General features: G+C 43.5%; 1 protein-coding gene across 3 annotated transcripts in view; it reads right to left on the reverse strand.

Annotated features, from left to right (window-relative positions):
• The window catches only part of frmd4a (FERM domain containing 4A), a 96,437-nt gene that overhangs the window by 66,884 nt on the left and 5,978 nt on the right, over window positions 1-23,575 (reverse strand). The window contains exon 1 of one of the 3 annotated variants that reach the window (XM_084018464.1): window positions 10,333-10,520. The exons of the other annotated variants lie outside the window; for them this stretch is intronic. Within the exon in view, the coding sequence (XP_083874590.1) occupies window positions 10,333-10,365 (33 nt within the window). The 5' untranslated portion in view covers window positions 10,366-10,520. Of the gene's footprint in view, window positions 1-10,332; window positions 10,521-23,575 lie in introns of those variants that run through there. 3 annotated transcript variants of the gene reach the window in all.

Here is a 23,575-nt window from a genome sequence, read left to right on the forward strand (position 1 = left end):
CGCAGGATGCAGCTGTGCTTATCACCCTCGGAAACCTCACAGCCCCTCGTAACTGTACAACTCTTCTTTATAGACAATGAATCATTAGGATCCCTACAGGCAGGCAAACTAACAAAGTATGCGCACAAACACATGCAAAGCACAAAGAGGATGCACCTGTGCACACTGTTCCACACGCACACACACACACACACACACACACACACGCACTTGCATTTCCTTGTTCTTCTCATGAGCTAACATGACCTGCTCATTCGAAAAGCCACAACACACACATGCATGGCTTCTCCCAGGAGTGCAGTAACACAAGCCAGACTGGGCCGGCTCCACCTCTTGCTGCAGGCATGGGGCTAAGCTGCTTGTTACTGTACAGATGGGCCCCACACCTCTGACAGGTGCAGCGCTGCCATGCAAGCCATTGCCGAACACTGGTCAAATGAGTCAGACAGATTGTCTTCGTTAATGTGCATATGAGGAGGAGGAGGAGGAGAGCCCCCCGGGGTTCAGGGAAAGAAGGGTGTAATTTGAGGAGATCATCTCCACCTCCTGGTGTTACCCCGTGTCGTCCCTCTCATCATTGGGAAGGTAAAACGTACAATCACAGGGGGGCAGTTTGTGTCTGTATGGTTTTACATCAATTAGTAATAAGGTATTGATGTTCAACTACTACTCTGAGTGTTTTACAGGCAAACATTTAGTCCTAAATGTTATATTTAAAATGGACCAAAGAAGGAACCAGAGAGGGAGTGGGCTGACAGAGGGGGGCCAGACTGACCCCCTGAGGCTACAGCCTCCACTGGAGTCCCATGCTAGACAGACTGGTCACCTCCCACCCCTCTCTTGCCTTTGTCCTTGCTACACCTCCTCACCTTCACAGCAGTCAGTAAAAAAAGAGATCTGCTGTGACAGGCAGGGCATGATCAGTCCCAGATATCACTCCAAGCCAAGGTCCTGTCCCTTGGTATTTACCACTTATTTATATTCAGCTCACATCATTGCCATGGGAACAGAGGAGCAGCGAAAGCTACAGAAGAGAAGGGAGGCAGGAAAAAACTGAATATTGGGCACATGAAAAATTAAGGTCTGGGAAAGAAGGGGGAGGTTTTTTTTTTATAATCCCACGTAATAGCCCCTTTCAGTAGACAGCAGGGGTAATGGGACGGCCACTTGGTCACTGTCAAAACTCATTACTAAGCAATTGCCTTTAACATGTGCTTCCCTCCTTCAGTCTCTTTGTCCCCTTGCTGTCCTACCTTCAGTCCTTCTTGTCTTTTTCTCCCTCTTCATTTCAATTGCTGTCCCTGCTCTTTGTCTTTCACCCATTCATTGCCCCCCCTCTTGGACAGCAGGAGGAGCAGGATGAGGTCATTAATTATACACATAACTGTTCCCTGGTCACCTCACACACACACACACACACACACTCCTCCTCCTTCCCCACCTGGTCCCCTCTACAAAGTCTCATGTCTCTGAAAAGCTGTGATGAAGGATGAGAGTGTGGAGTTGTCCAATAAAAGGTCTGTGTTTATTAAGGCCAAACGGCCAGCACACATACACAGCAGCAGAGCAGCAGACCACTGTTCATTAGAGCTGAAGGTCTGCACTTATTGGCTTCATACATCAGACAGGACATGGCAAGGAGGAGGCCGGCTGCTTCAGATGGCTACGAATCTTAAGCAATGTCAGGAGAATTTCTGCACCAGTGCTGACCTTCTGAATACTGACTTACTGCTGTGGAGAGATTCTTCTCACCGACATTTTACTGAAGGAGCTTCAGGAAAAAGTACGGACACCACTTCAAACTTTGAGTCAAGAGGGCCTGCTCTTCTTCAGTGTATGCAACTCAACTGGACATGGCTAGGCTCATGATGGGAAGCCTTGGCTCGACAAGGGGAATCACATCACACAGCGCGCTCTGCTGGTCAGAGTATGAAACGCAGCATGCTTGTGAGAATGTAAGAGGAATGAAAACATCTATTATTAAACTGCTTGTATTCAATGCTATCAAAAATAATAATTACCCAACATCCAACTGCACCCACTTCAGGACAACATTCCATGTGAGACTGATGATGTATTGAATGACAGGGGCCGGCCTCCTCTTTATTATCCACTTTATATTGATGGATTATTATGCACTTCTGTATCGTCGACACTTGCATGGCTTTAATTTGTATTAAAGCCTATATTTCCGTGTAGCTCGGAATATGTCCTGACTGAGGGAAAAAGTAGTTTAAGTGCCTGAAGTTGAAAAATCTGCAAAAATATATTAACTTTCCCAGAATCTCAACATGCATTTGATGCGATGCATGAAATAAATTTGTATCAGTATTTATTTACCAAATGCCATCGTTGTAGCTTCTGTTGCTGTGTTTAAGTATGTTAAATGTGTCAATTGACATATTGGCACCTTAAAAAATAGCCAGTCAATCCGTGTCTCATAAATACATGTGTACAATGTATTTTTAAAAAAGTATGTCAGACAAAAAGCAAATGTACAAACAGAGCACACAGCAAACAACAACAGCTGTTGCCAAAAACCGAACACATCCACATACAAACACCTCTAGACATGTATTAATGGCCTTAACTGCAGTGGCAGATGCTCACATCTGTTCAGAATAAGATGCACACGTGTACATGCACACACACAAACACACACGGGGGGAGTTATATATCTGACACATGTCACATTTAATTGTTCTAACAAGCAGTAATGAGAGCATTGAGGGTCAGCGAGACACTTAGGATGATGTAATTATTCCTCGGAGGATGGATGAGGATCAATCTGGCAACCTTGATTTCATATTTGGGTTTAATTCATAATAGCAGCTGTCTACACATGGGGGGAGGGTGGTAATAGGATACCTGGCAACCACTGCAGTGTGTTCATAACTGGAGAAAATGACTGGTGATGAGAAGGAAAAAAATATCCCAAGAAGGGTCCAATGAAAGACAAAGTAGTACCTATACTTTGGTGGTGAAGTAAGGCAGAGGGTAAGCATGGAATTATAGAAAATTAATGGTTTGATTCCCTTCACCAGTTGAAGTATACTTATTAAAACGCCCCCAATATATGGAAGCTATCCCTAAGCGTGGGCCCATTTAATAAAAAGCATACTTTCACTGCTGTTTTTCCCCATTAAGCACAAATAAGATCACTATAGCCAGATGGGTAAACTGCTGCTTTGGTGACATGGACTTCTACAAAAATGGCTCTGAAGAATCACCTCCCCCCCTCCATGTCTATCATCCCGACACCTTCAACCATCACTGTCTCTCATTCTCTCACTACCCTTATTCATCCATCCATCCATCCTGCCAGCAGCTCTGAACCTGCTAGCCCCGGGCCCCTACGTCAATAAGGCTGTCTGGTGGCAGCATATGGGCCCATATGTCTGGAGCTGTGCATGTAGATGTTATGGAGCATGCAAATTGACCAATGTGCATGCATGTCTTCGTGGGTATGGACTATTCGCGTGTGCATCGGTAAGAGTCCAATGTCTTTGCCTCCTTGAGCAGTCGTGTAGGTAGATCATGAATTGTGCATTAGCGCGACAGAGCATAAAAAAGTGCAAATGTAAAATCTGCTTATGCTCTGTGCACTTTCAAGTGAAATGGGTGACCCCTGTTTAAAAATGGGAAGGATGCTATTCTACTGAACATAACACAAATGAAATATGTAGAATAAGAGCTACAACCCTGTATCTATAACACTGCAGTTGGTCATGAAATGTCCCATATTATCTCTTTGTCTTCTAGAATAGAACATATTGCAAGAACGAGGCTTAAATACTCATTTGAAATAAAGAAAATTACAACATTTAAAAACATTATTCTTTTGTGTTTGTTCTCCTTTGGTTCATCTGCATAGCAGTTTTTATTGTTGGCCTGGGAAGAGTGTTGTCCTCCAATACATGTGGATTCAGTAGATATCAGTGCAGTTACAAAGATGCGATCCTTTGTCATTTCCTATCCGCTACTTTGCCAATTGCGCTCAAAGGGCCAGTAGCCAGAAACACAGCAGCCAGGGTTTCAGTCCCTGAGGTGGTGGGGGAGTAATTTTCCTCTGCACCAACCGGAGCTTCAAGCTGTATTTTTATTTGTAAAAAAGCCAGTATCCATCAGTGCATGTGAACAGGTTAGAGCTGGACTAGAGCAGTTGCTGCTGGAGAGCAAAAACAAGTAATACATTTGAGGTGTTTTATGTTTTTTTTTCTTTTTTTTCTGTTGAAATCAATCTACTTAGCATCTCAGAAAATAGGTTCCAGTATACATGCTATTATTTTCCTTCTACCCTCTCTCTCTCTCTCCCCTCAGGACAGTGTTGACACCACTCCTGACTTGGTCAGCCAATCATATTTCATTGACTAGCGCCAGCTTCCTCTGCTCATGAAAAAGGTCACAGTTCGGAGCCTCGGGGAGGATGTATAGAGATGGAGGTAAGATGGCATGAAAGAAGGGAGAAATGGGCTAGAAATGGTCAGTCTCTGGTGGGGTTGGGCGGAAAATGGCGCCATAAAGAGCGGGGGGAAATGCATCTGACTGGAAGAGATAAGAGAGAATAAGAGTGCGAGGAGAAGCAAGAGACTGTGTGTATTTGTGCGTGTGTAAAATGATCTTTGCTACGTAGATCTACTGATAGGGTGATGTATGACGCCTGTTTAATGCAGGGTCACCCTCTGTCACAGGGGTGACACGACCGATCCTCTGCTCGTTCATCAAAGGTGTGTGTGCGTGTGTGTGTGTGTGATCGCTTGTGATTACATTCCAATATAGGAAAGTGTAATTGCCATTCTGATCCTCGGAAGGCTAAAAGGGTACAGGGAAAGCTCTCTCTCGGGACTATCCATTCTATGCAATTACATACAGAGTCAATATACATAATGGTACTGCTAGAGGCTCTTTAATATAAAGTGCATGGTTTAAACACTGACACACAAACACGTGCATTTAATTGAAGCATGGTGTCACTGTGATGTTCTCATTACAATAATTCGGTGTCAAAACTATCTTTGCGGATACTTGACCAATTTTCCCGCCCATCAATTGCCTTTCTTGGAAATCTTTTTTTTTTTTTAAATGCCTGTAGAGTTATGGCAGGCATTGAAGTGGAAAATCTGCACCCTGTGTTTCCATGACAACACCTAACATTAAGTGCATCACTGGATGGCTTTTCCGGTAGCTCAATTGCGCTCTGATTGATCTCGTCGTTCGGGCCTCTTCAAGGGGACAAGAGTACATTTGACATGCTTGACACAGCAGGGCATGCTCACATTCTCACACACACACACACACACACACAGACACTCACACATGCACAGACACGATCAGAGGCGGTGCATGGCCGACGTGCAGTGCCACATCTTCAAATGGTGAAAGAGAGGCTTCACAGGGAGCTGTGGGAGGATCTCTCTCTCTACACTGGCATCCGACTGATCTCATCTTACACGGAAACAGTTCTGCCTCTCTTTATCTTTAGCTGCCTCCCTGTGTGTCATGAATGTATAGATTTATGGTCCAATACATGTTTGAGTCTTGGATTTACATTTTTCTTACTATACTCTGAACACTGTGTGAAAAGATCAAAAGATAAAGTTATTATATAAAATACAGTGGCCACTTGTGAGGCCCAGGCACATAAACAAACTTGAGTGATTTCACAGCCTTCATTTATCAAAACCAATTCTACTAATGATATAGAATTAATTATTATATTTTGACATTATACCTGAAAATGTATGCTTTCTTAAAAAATGGGACAGCTGGGTTGCATTTACTTTTGCTTTATATTAAATAACAGCGCATAATGACGACATTTGCAACACGAAATGTATTGTTTCACTGTCCTTTATAAACTACTCTGACAGTGCACTTGGTAGGCTAAGATGACAGCTGGGAGATGGGGCACTGCAATATGTGTGTGTGTGTGTGTGTGTGTGTGTGTGTGTGTGTGTGTGTGTGTGTGTGTGTGTGTGTATGTGTATGTGTGTTTGCATGTGTCTCAAGTGGTTCCAGGCACCAGACATCCCGCCTTTGCTGCTTACTTTGGCCTTTAAATGCTGCCAGCCAACCTGCTGTGTATTGAATGCATGTGCGTGTGTGTGTGTGTGTGTGTGTGTGTGTGTGTCAGAGCGGGTTGCCAAAGGCAGCCCCACCTTGTGCTGCAAATCCAAACCCCAACAGCCCAGCCTTTCTCTCCTAATTATTTTCATCCAAGCAGCGAGGTGGTCGACTTCAGGGATGTGGGTCTGGTCACTTCCCTTTTGGCTGCTTCGTCCTTTCCTCCGTGCCACCCTGACCTTAGCCATCCTGACAGCTGCCTGTCCGCTAATGAACCAGGTGGATGGATGGAGGGAGAAAGGAAGGAGCGAAGGGGCATGGGGAGGTCGGGGGTGGGACATGGGGTACCACAAGGATTTTGGGATGGAGGGCGAACGATTCAGACTGATGTCAAGCTGGACTGTTTGTGATGGTTGGCATGCGATGCCGTGAAGCTAAGGCACCAACACAGCAGAGAGGAACTGTTAATGTCTACGTGAAATGGCCATTCCTTAATGGAATAAATATGTGTTTGTGGGTGATTGTGCATGTATGTCCAAGCCCTTGGCCATTTCCGTAATGGCGCCATCTGTCATGGGCAGCTGGACAAACACACACACACACACACACACACACACACACACACACACGCATGTTCACACACATGACCTGAAGACAAAAGAGGCTGGAGATGAGAGAGGCAGTGACACTGTGCTGGAAAAAAAAAGAGCTAGAGGTATCAGATGAATGGCAGGCGTGAGAGAGTGGTTGAGTAACCAGAGAGGAAGAGCAGAGGAGTCTTATTAGAGCATCGATGGGGTTAATCTCTTGATAACTACTTCCTATTGATCTCACCAACACACAGGAGGCGTTAACTGTAGAGCTGATACACGCACTCACACATGTACATGTACACTCTCACACACACACACACACTAACTGATTTTTGTAGAAAATGTGTCATACAACAGCACACATTCCCGAGAGGAAGAGCTCTAAGAAGCTAGAGCTCCTTGTTCTACTGACCTATATGCAAATATTATTTACAACTGGGGATACCAACATGGAATTTGATCTTTGACTTTTAGATCTGTGTGTCTTTCATATCCTATCTGAATACGTTCTTTTTTCTCATTTTCGCCTCCGAAACGTTTGAGGCGGATAGTGTGCACAGCCATGCAGAGGATGGATGTGGAAATCATGAGCACTAATGTCAATGTGAATCAGTAATGCCCCGACTGCAATACTAAAGTATAACATCCCATTAAAAAGACATAAAGAGAGACCATGCAATAACGAGGAATATAGTAAGCAAAGTTTATGGGCGCTGAAGATAATAAATTGACAACTCCGTTCAGATTCCCTCAGGATTACTTTGCTCACTATATTCTGCATGCTCGGGTGTGCTGTGTTGACCTGCTTTCCTGTTGTATGTATACAGGCAACACAGACGCACAACCCACTGATGCTTATTTTATTTCATTTTTCTGCTTCACCGCCCATTACTGTCATCCTAAATAAAAAACAGTGTTGCAGTGAGGAGGGGGGGAGAAAACTGGTGTGAGGTAGAGAAAAGGGGGCTTACAGGAGATACGAATACAACTCTTCTAAAGTCCACTAGATAGCCTACACAGCCATCTCAGCACAATTTTCCCATTTTGGTTAGCTGGGGATTAGGACTAGTTCAGCTTTTACAGGCTATTGCTATTCCCTCTCTGTTATCTTGGGGTTGAGGTCACCTTTTGTGTATCTCTGCCCAACAAAGACAAGAAGAAATTGATTTTTCTTTTCTTCTTTTTTTTTGTGTTTGACGTGAAAAATTCTGAATACACTTTTGCTTTCATCCGAGTGAAAATTCACAACCATAGAAGCTATTAACAAGGTGTTGCCACCACTTTCGTATCAAGGCATAGGGTGAACTTAAAGTAAAGTAATTTTTCTCTTTATACCCGGCTCCACTGCCACTGAGATAAAAACCCTGACATTTCTCCACTTCTACTTTGTTCCCTTCTTTACTTTTCTCATATCCGCTGCTGTTTGCAAGACATCTAGAAAGATAAAGCGAAAACATTTCACAATATCAGTCGCTGTTTTCCCCACACTCCTCCTTTTATCTCCGAGGGTGCAAAAAGGCACATTAAAGTGAGATTATGCCGTGTAAACTTTCAGAGACTCCTGCACCGGCTCATTATGCCGTGATTCATTCACTTATGTCTACTAAAGTGACTTTGGTGCCCAAACTGAGATACAGAGATCGATTGAGACGCATGTGGAGCTCAATGTGTCTGATGAAGATAAATGATAAAAAGTAATTTACTCATTAGAAGTGATTCCCACGGCTCTCGGGCAAATCTGGCCACGGTGGCAGACAGCACAGATACCACGGGCTTCATTCCATGGCATAACTTTGAAGCCAAGTCTATCTCCACACAGCCCGCTAACGCTCCTCTTTGGATTAGACGATTGGGCCGATCTACAAATACCAATTACAGTGCTCGTGTTAACTGCCAAATACACGGCAAGGCGCTGACAGACGGACAAGCAGGTGGGCAGAAAAGGATGGAGAAGCGAGAAAGAGACAGGCACACTCTTGGCTTGAAGGCAAAAGGGAGTGTGTGGCTCATCCGGCACAAGGGAAAAGAAAAAAAAAGGGGGGCCAAAGCCACAATGAAATGAAGAGAAGACTAAGGGCGAGTTGTAAAGGTGAGGGAGGAGAGGTGAGCAGACGTGTGAATTCGTGTGTGACAACACCATCAGGTCATCCCAGTGGCTTAACCCTTTCCGCACCCTCACATCTCCGCGAGGCTTGTGTGGGAGTCTCTGTTGAGCTGCCGATCCTGTATATGTTAGAATATGATCAAGCCGACTGTAAAAATATATGCAAATGTTCACATATACTTGGTAGAGGATGCAGCAAGGATTTATTTTGGGTTGTATAGGACTAGTGGCGATAAAATAAGGAGGGGGAAGGGAGGGTGGAATGTATATGAGAGCCAGGTTGTTAAATCATCGCTGTCCTCTTGGGGAGAAGCAGGCTGAAGGGGAAGAAGGCATTCGAAAGAGTGGAGACTAAAAAATACCCAAAGAATATTATTTTAGGTTGCAACGTTCATTCAAATTTGGGCTATATTTCATAGTGTATCCAATGTTAGAGTAATGTTGGGATATGATTTTAACTGTTAAACAGTGACAAGTCCCTCCTCCTCCCAAAAATGCCTTGATAAATATGAATTACATTATTACAGCTTCAATATTACAGTGCTTTCCTTGTCCAAGCGAACTCTCCCTCTGTCACACATTACACACACTAACTCTCACTATAATATATATAACATAAAGCCGAGCCAGAACACACAGGTTTTCATCTCAAATCTCAACTGGGAGGGAGACACCTCTCAGTGTCCATTACTGTCCACACAATGCTGGATGCCACATGCAGGCACATGGGTAGAGACAAATAACCAAGTGTGCTCTGGCAGTAACACACACACACACACACACACACACACACACACACACACACACATAACATTTTCTTCTTTCATTAGCCTTTTCTGTGAGGCACAGACACAGACATTCACTGTCAGACAGATGCTCTGAGCACAGCGAGGCACCGACTTAAAAAGCTGCAGTGTCAGACAGAGACTAACGAATACAGAAGGTCATGTATAACAGGAACAATGGTGAATTGCCACTTTCAGATATTCACCCAATTCACTGTAGCAACTGAACCCAGTTCCTGCCTTGCACGTCTTTCTCCGCTCCTTCCTTCTCTATCCTAAATCAAAAGGAGGACAGTGGTTTGTACTGAAGGGAGATAGCCACCACTGAGAAACACTGTGACACTCTTTCAAAGCAACCCCTTGTTAATCTGCACACACACACGTGCATAACACACACACACACACACACACACACACACACACACACACACACACACACACACACACACACACACACACACACACACACACACACACACACACACACACACACATTTTGCATGCAAACTGAAACAGTATTTGAGTTTCCTGCAATGCTTAAACATGTTCATATACTATCCCAGACCCACTGTGTCTCCCACACCTCCCAGCATTCTGCCGATCGCCCCTAGCAACGCTCGGAAACTTCTCAGCTCGAGTTCTAGCATCACCACGGCGACAGCAGCACGGACTGATTCATCTCAGCAGTCCAGCCGCTTGCAGGGCATGCTGTATCTCCCATTCTGACGATGTGTTCCTGTTGAGGGAACTGGAGTTGGGATGCTCTGTAATCCCCATGGTTACTTACCCGCGTCCTCATTGGAGACAGCAGTCCCTCCATGACTGATTCAGTTGGTTCTGGTGGACTTGGGCCCCCTCAGCTGTGTCAGTGAATTATCCCAGTCTGCAAATAGATCCTGTTAGAAACGCTGTCTCATCCTCAGAGTGAACATCTCCTCTACAACGCGGCTCCCTACCTAGCCAGAGAGCCCGGCGCACTGACAGACGCACAGAGAGAACCTGTGTGTGTGTGTGTGTGTGTCAAGGACACACACACACACAGTCAGGAGCAGCAAGAGAGACGGCAGTGCAAAAGTCCTTGTGCGTCTCCTCCTTCTGCCGACCTGTCCGTTAGTGTGTGATCTTCCTCTATAAAGCTGTAGTTTGAATGCGTAGTATTCATGGAATCTCTCTCTCTCTCTCTCTCACTCTCTCACTCTCTCTCACTCTCCCGATTCTAGTTACTCCCCCCCACCTCTCTCTCTCTGCCTGTCCCCTTCTCTCACACTCTCCCTCACTGCCTCCAGCTACATTTGTTCCCTTCAGTGTGGCAAATGATTGCAGGTCTTTTTTTCCACGGTACAGCTCTCCTGCTCATGCTCTCTCTCCACTCCCTCTCCTCCCTCTCTCTCTCTCTCTCTCACCGTCTGTCCCTTCTCACCCTCAGCTTCCCATAATGCTTCTTTTCCTGTCCTCCTGCTCACTGTCAACTCCTTGTTCCCGCCGAATCCCCAAAGCCGGGGGTCAGGCAAGATGTACATTTTTAGTGTGTGTGTGTGTGTGTGTGTGTGTGTGTGTGTGTGTGTGTGTGTGTGTGTGTGTGCGTGTATGTGTGTGAGAGAGTGTGAAAGACACAGAGAAAGAGAAGAGAGGGCACTCTCTGGGCCACTATTGTCCCTCCAGACAATAGTGGCTCTTAATCGCCTAGCAACCTGATCACTCTATTCTTCTTCTTCCTAATAGACAAGGCATGACTCACCCTCTCAAACACACAGATGCACTAACACACAAACTCACACACACACACACACACCTTGTCCCTCCTTTCCACAGATACCCACGCAGGTTACACCTGCACCATAACCTACATTCATTACACTGTAGACTGTAATGTTAGTGGTTTAATGCCATGTTCTTCTTACTCCACTGCAGGTTTCTGGCTTGATGCATGTAATGCAGCTTCCATTAAAGACAAACTGAAAAATGAAGGGTGATGGCTGAGTGCATCTTTGTGTGCGTGTGTATGTGTGTGTGTGCGTGTGTGTGTGTGCACATGTTATGTTAAGTGTGTGCTAATGCTCTTCCGTTTAAATGGACGAACACACAGACAAATTATCACCTCTGCTCTGAGCTGCATCTTGCCGTTGCCATAGCAACAATGTCCATCAGGGTAGGGTAGTAGTGAGGCCATTAAAAACTGAAATAAATAAATAAACAATCTATTTCTGAGATTGTTGCCTCGCTCAGTCGCAGTGGTTGGGTCTGACTATGTAGTGAGAAGACGCCAGTGGTTCTGGTGAATGCAACACGCCTCAAAGCCAGAACTGCCTGACACTAAGTTAACTGCCTCTCTCTTTCTCCCTCTCAATTATTTTTAGCCTGGTTTCTCCGTATTGACCCAGATATGACAAAAAAAAAAATCATTAAATTTAACCAAATTAACCACGACGGGCATCGCTGTTGAGGATCCCTCATTAGCCTTTGCATGCAGAGTACAGCATATTCCTACTATGTCACGTACCACAGAACTTTAACTATTATTATCTAACTATTATACCGCCACTGTAAAAGTAATGACCTTCATATTTTAATTCACGAGTCAACCAATTTACATCTCTCCTTCTTTATTCTTTTCGTTTTTCCTTTCCATAAGAAACATGAATGGTCCTGATGAGGATTTGGTGTTAAAGTATGTGTGTGTGTGTGTGTGTGTGTGTGTGTGTGTGTGTGTTTGTGTGTGTGTACATACATTTGAAGCCCCACAGCTGGTGGTCAGCAGTCTGCTGATTGATTGGTGCTGACAAACTGAAAAAAGCATGGCGACTGGTATGCCGTCACATAACCATCGCAGCGATGAAAAAGCAGATAGACTGGAACCTGCTGTCACATAACGCCATTGATTGCAGGCTGGCCTGGACGACAGACTTCTCAGCATGACAATGTGTGGACAAGATCAATAACGTTCAACCTGCAGCTGGCGCGGCCACTGTGGCCCTGTTGAGTATACGTGTGTTTGTGTGCTAGTGTCAAATTGATCGACGCTGAATCAGAATGTCAGAGGGTCTTGAAAATGAAGAGAACACTATTTTATGAACCTGATTTTGAAGCATGGGTACTTGCCATTCTGATTTTAATTTCATCACAAACATGGGACTGTATGCTGTGAACAAAAACACTGCTGAGGCTACAAGGTGAAACGTGAGATAATATCCACAGTCATTGAGATAATTAACATCTAATTAAAATGAACCCCCGTGAACAGGACTTATAGTCATGTATTTCATTTATAAAGCATATTTAAACGGGAGATTTCCCACAGGAGAACATTCCTTGGTCCACTTCACATCAGACAATTTACCACTGCACACGTGACATCGCCATCAGACCATATGATTGTTAAACAGCACATGTTCACATACAAATTTATAAACACACATCAAGGATCCAAAGCAGATACGGATAATAAATACACACACACACACACACACACACACACACAAACAAACAGGTAAAAACACACTATATCAACTCCTAAATCTCTTCTATACAATTATTGGTGATGGAAAAATTGGTCCCGCAGATGTGTCTATTAGGAGGCAGTGGGAAGACCTCAAATCGCATTATTCAGCTGACCTCTGACCTCAGAGAAGTGGCAGACCTACAATCTATGTGGTAGACCCGAGGAAGTCTCCTAAGTGTAGCCTTAGAAATGAGCCTCTAGCACTTTACCCTCGCAATTCCCAGAATGTCTTTTTTTCTCCATTTTTTTCCCCAAACAATGCTTCATTTGATCCATTTTCTATTTGGGTTACACTCTCTTTTTGTAATGTTGGCTGAATATATATTGTTACTTTAGCTTGGCTCTCCATGTGTTTATGGGAATAATTATGTTTTTTAGGCAGAGCTGTACTTTACCGGTGTAGAAATATTGTTTTAGGATGAAAATCGTTGAAAATTCTTTTTCCCCCCACCAGGCTGGATGAACATGTGTCTGGCAAGCCACAGTGACATACAGCCCCATATATCACCATCGCACATTACTGCTGACAGTGAATGTTAACCTGTCAGCGAATCCCACATGCGCACACACACACACACACACACACACACACACTCACACACACTTTGTCCCTGCCCCCAACCCCTCCCCACCACTATGAAACCTGCACATAGCAATACATAAAGGGGAGAATGGGTGAATGGGATATAGGGGGTGATAACCATTACAATCAGAGGACAATACTGCACAGTGCGGTGCACACTGCAATATACTGCACGTTGGCCTTAAACCCATTCTTACCCTCTCTGTCTCCCCATCCCCCTTCACCCATTCCCTCTCGTAATCCCCACTCCTGTCCCTGTTGCCCCAGCTGGACCCCAAAATGAATCCCTGGTGAGTTTTTTCGATCACGCACATGTGAACTGACACACCACGGCCAGAGTGTGTTTATTTATCGCTCTAATGCCTCGGTTCTAGTTTGCTATTATCCTTTTGACTTCTATATCCCGCAGTTTTTTAATTCTTGCTACCTTCTGGTACATGCAGCCAGTTTCAAACATTACGGTATAATCAACAGCCTTTGCACAGAGCACATATATGAAAGCCACGCTGACAAGTGGGGAAATGGTGTGTAATTGTCTCTGGCTGTTTGTGTTTCTACAGAGAGCTGCAATTACACTGCAAAAAGCGGACATCCAATGGGCTGAGGTAATTAGCATCGCTAAACAGACTGTAACTTCAAGGGGGGAAACAAAGGAATTGATTGCAATGATTATCAATTAAACGACATCACGGCAAGAAAAGGAGCATTAGAGGTTCTCCTCTTTTTAGAGCCGCCAACTCCATACTTCCACTCATGTCTTTTTGTCTTTTAATCTGTTGTCCCATCTGCCACCATGGTCTTTCCAATACTCCACTGTTTACTAAGCCAGGCACCATTTGTTTAGTTAGTTTATTCAGTTTTGATATTTTATTAATATTTCAATAGTGGAATTTCATCTAGGGAATATCTGCTTGTGTGTTTGTTTTAATACAAGTCTGTATCCAAAGTTACCTGGCCCAGCAACCCAGGTGACCAAATTGAACAAAAACAGGTTGGCAGCCCCATAACAGAGAAAAGTATCCTGTTTCACTGTGTGTGCCCAGGTGTCTGACTGGGAGCAGAGGGACCCATAAGTCAATGTGCAACTCTGGCACAGCATTACAGCTAAATCAATGCCACTAGTGAGTGAACTGCTGCTGACTCCCAGACACCGCACTGGGACTCCTTCTCTACGCAGACCAATAGCATCGACTCAGGAGGGAGTTGGAGAGACAAGATGCGCGCCTGTTAACAATCACCGTCCATACTGCGGGGGGTCTGATGAAAAATAAGATAGGCAGGTCGATGTTTCATTGTCCTGGAATAGAAAAATAATGTTTTGTCTTGCAGTCCAAGGTTTTTTAGTTACCGGTAGTATCAAAAGTCTTCAACTGCCACCCTTTATTTCAGCATCTACACTAATTAATTTACAGAGGCAAAAGAGCAATCTTCTTAATTGATATTGGCAGATCTATGGGGGGATGTGGGATTAAAGTAGTAAGCCAAGAAGAGTGATAATTATTGTCTAAATCAATTAACCACATTATCATCATTAAATATTTAAAATCCTGTTCCTGGTGGATTTTTTAGTTAAACTGCTGTACAGGAGATGGGTTAATCCAGGAATTACTCCAGCAGTGATAGGCCGTAATATTTTAAATACTCACACACATCCGAAGACCTGAAAGAGATTTGTCCCTGCTTCAGGAGCTTTCAACAAGATTTTAACGCAACTGGTTACTGCTGTTTGGTGTCGGACTCATGGCCAAGGCTGAGATTTACTATGATATATTGGAGCGAGAATCTACTTCAGCCCATTCCCAGAGCCAAGGGTCCTGGCCATGTTTGAGAGAGCTGGGCTGATTGTTGCCAAAGGGAATTTGTCTGACATCCAATCTAGAGTTCATTAAACAGCAATTCCAGGAAACATGCTGCACATGCACATTGAAACGCCTATACACACACACACACACACACACACACACACACACACACATACGCACACGCAATATGCACAGAGATATACATTTGCTATGTGTGGTCGCCCTCATTGGGCTGCAGTGCTGGAGGTAGTTAAAGGGAGCGAGGGAAAGCCCCTCTTCTCTCACACCTCACCACAGCTCAGAGGGAAGAACATCTTATCTCACTACTGCAGAGAGACAGAGAATTAGAGAGGGAGAGAGATGGATGGTAGAGGGTAATGTGAGCAGGGTTTTGCAGGAGAAGGACAAGGGATGGAGAGAGAGAGACAGTGGGCGAGAGAAAATAGCAGCGACAGAGAAAGAGAGAGAGAGAGAGAATATTTAATCAGTCTAATTTCCATAACTTCCATCTAAAGATGCTGCCTTGGTGGACCCACTGATTACAAATGTGTCGTTTTAGCCAGATGACTGACAACATCCACATCTCTCCCACAAGAACACATCCCATAACAGCTGAAGAGCGTCTGCACAGCACAGACATGGAAACGGTTTCTACCCACCAAATATGTGTACGTTGATGTATTGACCCCCATTTAAATACACATTTGTGGTCGAAGGAAGAGCGAATTGCTTTTATTCATCACGGGCCATTGTATAAGCGTGCCCGATGCTATGAAGTCACTCCAGAATGGTTTCCTAGCAACTGTTGTCAGGGGCAACCGGCATCCTCTGCAGACAGCACAGCGAGCCTTGCAGAGAGAGACACATAGGGGACAGTGTGGTTGAACATGAGTAATTTACCGTTTGCGGTGTCTATACGATGACAGCATCTTTGCATCCCTAATTCAGATTCAACATCTACCATCATGTGTCATCACTCATATAATAGTTCACGTGAAGCCGATTGCATTCAGAGCGCTGGTTTTGCATGTTTAGCATACTGATTTTGTATGCAGGTTCAGGCACCCACAGAAATCTGACCTATTTTGATATTTCGGACGTATGCTGTATACTCATATACACATGCCCAAAGCATAGTAAAACACGCACTATTGCCATGTACTGGACCTGATGTGACGCCCACTCACATTCACACACTGCCCTCTACTGCTGAAACTTCAGGTATTTCCTCAATTCAAATAAAATATGACAGTGTGTGAGACTAGGACATTTGAACTGTATTACAATAATCAATTTGCATATTGTTTGCCAAATAATGTGATTTTTTTTTAAATCTCCAGTCATGAATAATGTAAAAATGCATGAGTTAAAAAAAATGAGTTTAATCTGCTATCTCCATAATGATAGGATCCGGATTCCAATTACTTACTGGAATATTAATACAGAAAAAGACAATTTGTATTTATCACATTCATCTCTTTGTTGTCTTGTATCTTTGATCCGTCTATAATTGAATTTGAATCTTTGTCCAAAAGTCAGCAGCACTAACATGCATCCATTAACATGACATCCGGATACTGAATGATTCTTCTTGGGAGTGAATGCTCTGTTTCAGGATGCGATAAAGTAGCTAAACTAAAATCAAGTATGAATGGTATTGATGATGAATGGTAATAACTGGCTATTACTGATATTCATACAGTAGAGTATTGAAAGTAATGTGAATTATATTTGCAACAATGTCTACTTCTATAAACTACTTTTTAAGCCACTGCCACCACTATGATAGCTACATGAATATTTAATATATGATTTACGCATGTATAGATGCACAGTAATCCAATAGGAGGAATATCTTTGTTTTGTTCTGAATTACTAAAAAAGGGAGGGGACTAAAGGATTGGGGAACAAAGACCAATTTGAGTGTGCCAATTGATCTTGTACTCAGTGCCAATCGCGGGTGGCCATCTAGACACAACACTGATAAATGGATAATGGAAGCAGAAGGGTAAAGCTCCCTCCCCTCTCATTAGCTATACTCTCTCTTCTCTCATTAGCTGCTGCTGTGATGACCATAGTTGCAAAGAAGACCTGATGGCTCAAGTGCAGCCACAAAGGGTCAGCACAAGAAGACTGTGGGTGCTAAAAAGACTTTCAAGACGATGGCACTGGCCTTCAAGGCCAACAATGGAACCGCACCCATCTACCTTCAAACACTGGTCAAACCTCACGCCCCGACGCGACCACTTCGCTCCTCTACTTCAGCTGGCCGGCTGGTACCACCATCGCTGAAATCAAACAAATGTCGCTCAGCAAAGTCCAGACTCTTCTCTGTTCTGGGCCTCAGTGGTGGAACAAACTCCTTTAGCACTTTAAACATAGCACTGTTGTACTTAAGGTATACTTGCTGAACAGCCACTACTTTACTCTAACGAGGACCTAACACTTGTTTCTATTATTTCGCTCTTTCTTTATCGGCAATGATATGTTGTGGTAATGGTTGTTTGTCTCTACATGTTGGCCCTGTGATAGACAAGCGACCTGTCCAGGGTGTTCCCTGCCTTCGCCCAATGATAGCTGGGATCGGCTCCAGCCCCCCCGCGACCCTGAATACAGGATAGGTGGTAGACAATGGATGGATGGATGGATGGATATGTTGTGGTTTCTTTCTTTCGACAAATGTAATTATTGTAAGTTGCTTTGGACAAAAGAGTCTGCTAAATGCCCTAAATGTAAATGTAAAATTTAAAAAGAAGCATGCGTGCTTAGTTCCTCAACTATGGATAATGTATAGTGTTAGTAAAGCACAAAAAAGGGAAATGCTCTGATTCACATAGTTTGGTGCTTCTTTGGCATACTTTGGCTTCTACAGTGATATAGGTGATATACTAGAAAGACCATACCACTGACAACATTGGCCACCTAGTTTACATAAACCTCTACCATGTTTAAAATGTCTTTATTTTATTTGAGATATTGTGAGATAGTTTGTTTGTTTAGCTTTTGTCCACATTCAGTTCAGTTCACATTCAGATAATTCAGTTCTTGTAAGAAACTATTTTCCCAGGCGTAATAACATTCGGCTCTTGGCTCTGTTGTGATTGATAGCTTCCTGGTTTCAAAGTCCAATCAGAGCAAGCCAGAGAACTTTTGGCCAATTGGAAGTAGCCAAGGGAACATGTGTTCTTGTGCCGAAAATAACTGGTTATTGAGGTCGGCATACCCCGAAATAAGAATTTTGAACTTGATATTACCGGCTAACTCCACCCACTTACGTAAACTGGAAGCACCCAGTCATCAATAAGAAGTGTACCCAGCACCTGCTTCTAGTTTGGGACGCAGAGGTGTTTGATATCAATAAGCACATTTTAATGGCAGTAATGCAGTTATCTTAGATCAAATAAATAATGCAGTCATTACCTAAACCCAGTGATTTAACAGTCCCGTAGAGTGTTTTTACACACCGTTTCAACATGAATGGCAGTGAATGGTGGTTAAAACAGGTAGGCTGAGCTCTACTAAAGTATACACTGCATACACTTAATTTGTACCAAATTTTGTTGACAGGGGAAATCTCTGCTAATGGCGAGAAGTCAGAATTTATTTGAATCATTTTGTAACAGGATCTGGTAAAGAAATTGGTTGCATATGCTTAGACAGGATGAGGCTTTGAAGCAATACTTGGTCTGCTGGCTGGTGTGTCTGCTGGATAATATATTATGCATTACAGAGGGGAATGAGTGTAGCTAAGGTTGTGTAATGGTTTGAGCAGCAGCCTGATATCAGTCATCAATCAGTCATAGTATCAGCCTTGTCAGCCTATTAGCAACACCCATCTGCATTTACTGGGCCAAAAAACAGACTTAATTTAATAGTATAGTACCAATTGTGAACTACTTTTACCCCTGTGTGTGTGTGTGTGTGTGTGTGTGTGTGTGTGTGTGTGTGTGTGTGTGTGTGTGTGTGTGAGTGCGTGTGCATGCGAACAGACCAATGGGGGGTTTGCCATTTAGAGTACATGCTGTGGAGAAGCATCCACTGTTGACCTTCCTGCTCCCTGACCTGCTCATACCTGCAGGGGTTACATGTTTTAACTAAGCAACTGTGCTCAGACCACCTGAAGAAATGTCATTCAAAGGACAAGGCAGAACACACACAGACACACTACACCTCCTGCAATCCCCAGGGATCCAATACATCTTGTAAAATGCGCCGGCCATCATTAAATGCACCAATGAGCACATTTTACTCTTTCCTTATGGGTAGTACAAGGGCTTTAATAAGATCTGATTCAATGGTCTTCATCTCCCTCTAGAGGCAGACAAGAGACACTACATGCTACAATGAACGGTTTATTGCATGTCTTTCTCTTTCATCATCTTCAGCCTGCCATTGCTCCACAGTGAATCATCTGTAAAATGTGCGTGGTAGTAATACCCCCCCTTCTTTTCTAAATCCTGTCACAGCTCTGCTATCATGTTTCAAAGTGGAACCACTTCCATATTTAAAATCACCATCCCTTGCTCCAAAACAGAAGAGCTCACCTGTGGCCCTTTTATCTCCGATTGCTAATTTGAACAATTGTGCAACATGTATTTGCCCGTGTGAGGAGTCAGAGTGGATAGTTGAAATTTAAGTTTGACATTATGACTGGCAGGGTGTTCCAGGTGAACAAAGAGTGTGCCAAATGGAGAGAGAGAATGGTGTGTGGTCATTGTGTCTCTACCAGTACCAGCGTGAAAACTGGTGGTGGGAATCGTCACCTCATGATTCGATTCAATTACGATTCAGAGGGTCACGATTTGATTATTAAATGTTTCTAAATGTATCACGATGCATCATTTTAGATTTAAATATAATGAGAATTTTTCCTTCAAATCATTCAAACCAATTCCTTACTTATAGAAAATGTGGAAAGAAAAAAAATTGAAAAGTTGTATAAATGTATGAAAAAATGTATGATCTATGATAGACTTTACTGCATTTGCTTAACAACACACACAGCCTGTGTGTGGTCTCAACCCCACAGAGCAGCATCTCCCCCATCTACTGTTTAGACACTGTCATTGTTAAATACAATATCATTTAAAAATGTGTATGCTGGCACTTTACCTAATCTCCATTGCAAAGAGGTGCATTAACTCAATGAAAAAACAAATAATATTAAACCATTATTGCACGACCTATGCTATTAATTCATGTGCTCTGGCCCTTCCTTCCTTTCTTGTCTGGGGTTTTTATTTTTGTCTATGATTCACACCATGTCTGGCTCAGTAGCTCATTAAAAAAAGAGGAATCAGCAAAATGCACATGTTCATCTCACAGGTTTGTGTGTATCTAACTCCACCCACTGTGTGAGGCAGGATTTTTTTGTATTATATTGTTAAATAGGCGCATCATAAAATGGATAGTGGATCCCTGGTTCAAGACAGGGTGATGTGACAGGGTGAGTAAGGTATTAAAACAAAGCCCTTCTCTCTACTTATTATTTTGATTCATATTTTTGTTGTTTTAAAGAAGGTTGAATACTGCAAATACGGAAAGTGTTTCACAGGTTTTGGCTTCCCTGGCTGTCTACCCTTTAAGTGCTGCTAACAAGACAGCTCTTCATTATGACAAAGACCTGTTCTCTGTTAACTCACTCCATATGGAGGACAATCAGTCCCTCTGGGACCTGTGTCAACCAGAGTGTGAAATGTCAGAAGCGTGCGCAGTGTAGTGCACACACAAAATTATACACGCCCATACACATATGCATGCATTTACAGCAGAAAAAATGCATGCGAGGGGAGAGAACGTGAACTTGCAAGCAAATAGAGATTGGTCTTTCTACTCAGACATCTGCTCAGTCCCAGAGACAGATGGTGAGCCAATCAGACCGCCTGGTGCCTCTGCTACTCCCCTCCTCTCATGCCACCCTGCCGCCCCTCCCTAAAACCTGCAGCCTGGCACACATGACAGGTGGCACCTTGCAAATGTGACACTGCCATTGCCCTGGAAAATAATTTATGTATTCATTAAATTAAATCTAGCAGGCAGCAGATAAGCAGAAAAAAAAGAAAAAAAAAATGGGAACCCAAACCATCATTTTTTTCCACTACCTAAATTCATAACATATTTGTTTGCAGACAGTTCACATATAGATCAAAGGGAAGAAATGAGATCCACAACCACACACAAAAAGCACTAACTGACCTCCTCTGCTGGTAAATGCAGAGCAAATATACCATACCCAGAGGCTTGGCTCACATTCAGCCATGATTGATTAAACTGGAACACACTGAGCTTATTGTGTTGTGATGCTGCAACACCAAGCAGAAAACCCACATTTATCTACCCTGAAAGGTTTATTTCTACAGCAGCTTGACCTTCTAAAGGGGACAGCCATCAGATAAATGTCATATGTGGGCTCTGCCGTGGGCAATATTATGCCAGCCAACTATAAATAAGATGGGACTCTCCAAAAGTCGCTGCAGGAATCTCTACTAAACATTTTTCTCTGCTTGGTCTGCAAGCATTGATTGACTGCAGGTCATGTGTGAGCGAACGGTTTTGTGTAAAAGAAGGAGTGTGTGTGGGCGAGAAGGAAAGAAAGATGCGGCTCCTTCTCGTGCCGCTGTTCAATCAATGATGTGCCATCTATCGTACAGTGAATGCAATTACACATCTCAGCCCATGTTTATGCAAAAAAACCCATACACCACATCGACCCAAGAATCACATCATTAGCGAGCCTGGTTTCATCTCAGCAATTTCAGCACGTGTCACTGCACCAGAGGTACCCAGGACAGCGATGGAGAGCCATAATAAACATCAGGATGAAGGCGGAGGGACAGGGATTCACTGACAGGCTTTGATGAGCATCTGCCAGGGTGCACATGCTGGGTCAAGTCCTGCTCGGTAATGGCTGATTCATTAACCCCTTCGTCACACCACCTACACGAGATAAGCTCAGTTCATGGCTCACAGCACACTCCACTGCAATACGCATTAACATGCAGGAAGGGATGCGCTGTGCACACAAACACAACGCATACACTTCACGTATTCACACCTGAGACCTTCCCCTACACAAACACACACACACGACCACAGCTGAGCGGGCAGATACTTGGGTGAAGTCAATTAGAATTGCGGCGCCTTCACCTCTGCAGCTCATCAATAGTCCTTAAACAGACTGCAGTGTAAATAGCTCAGATGATTTAATGAGATGCTGTGGTCTCTCCCTCTCTCTCTCTTTCTCTCTCTCTCTCTCACACACACACACACACACACACACACACACACACCCTTATACATTTATGTATGTGGTGAGAGCTGAGAACCATTTCTCTCATTTGGCCTCTTGTTTACTCTCTTTCTCTCGCATGAACATGTTTTCTCCTTCTCTCCCTCTGGAAAAAAAAGTGAAATTCTTAGCAATTTATTAAATCGTTTTTAAATTAAATTAAATGTTTATCTGTAATGAACAAATGTTACAACCAAATCCAGCCTAAAGCAGAATGTCTTGATGGTGTTTCATCCTAGACAGGCCGATCAATAGTGTGATCATGGACAACTTTCAAAGCTGACACGGGAGAATCAAAGCTCCAATCAATATCAAACCTGAGCTGTGACCATGACTTTGTGGACTCAGCAGCCGGTTTTAAATTCAACCTTGAAGCAGCTAATGATGTAATAACAGCACAAACCCACAGCAATCAAATTATTTAACATTAAATCAAACATTACATTACAGTTCATACACGTAGACGCCATAACAAGGAACAGACAACGCATTATCACCATCTCTGCTGCTCTATGGGGCATTTTTTTCAACCTCTTGCTTAGAAATAGTTCAACAACAGCTAGCAGCAAACAGTTACTAGCTAGCCACCGTTAGCTGGTGAGAATGTCTAGCAACTTAAGCTAGCAAGCTGAAGGCAAATTATTTTTCTCGGGAGTTGGACGAAACTAAACGGAAGCTCGAAGAAAAATAAATATTGGACTTACATGTTTCTAGAGGCCAGAAACAGCACTCCAGTGCGCAGGATCCGGTGATGGTGATGACGTCGCTCTGTCTCCGCTTGATGTTAGCTAGCATGTTAGCCGCGACGACTTTAGTCGTCAACAGCCTCTGTTTTATACACCAGTCCCGCTACTTTTG

This window comes from Eutrigla gurnardus (assembly GCF_963514095.1).
Source record: "Eutrigla gurnardus genome assembly, chromosome: 9".
Taxonomy (NCBI): domain Eukaryota; kingdom Metazoa; phylum Chordata; class Actinopteri; order Perciformes; family Triglidae; genus Eutrigla; species Eutrigla gurnardus.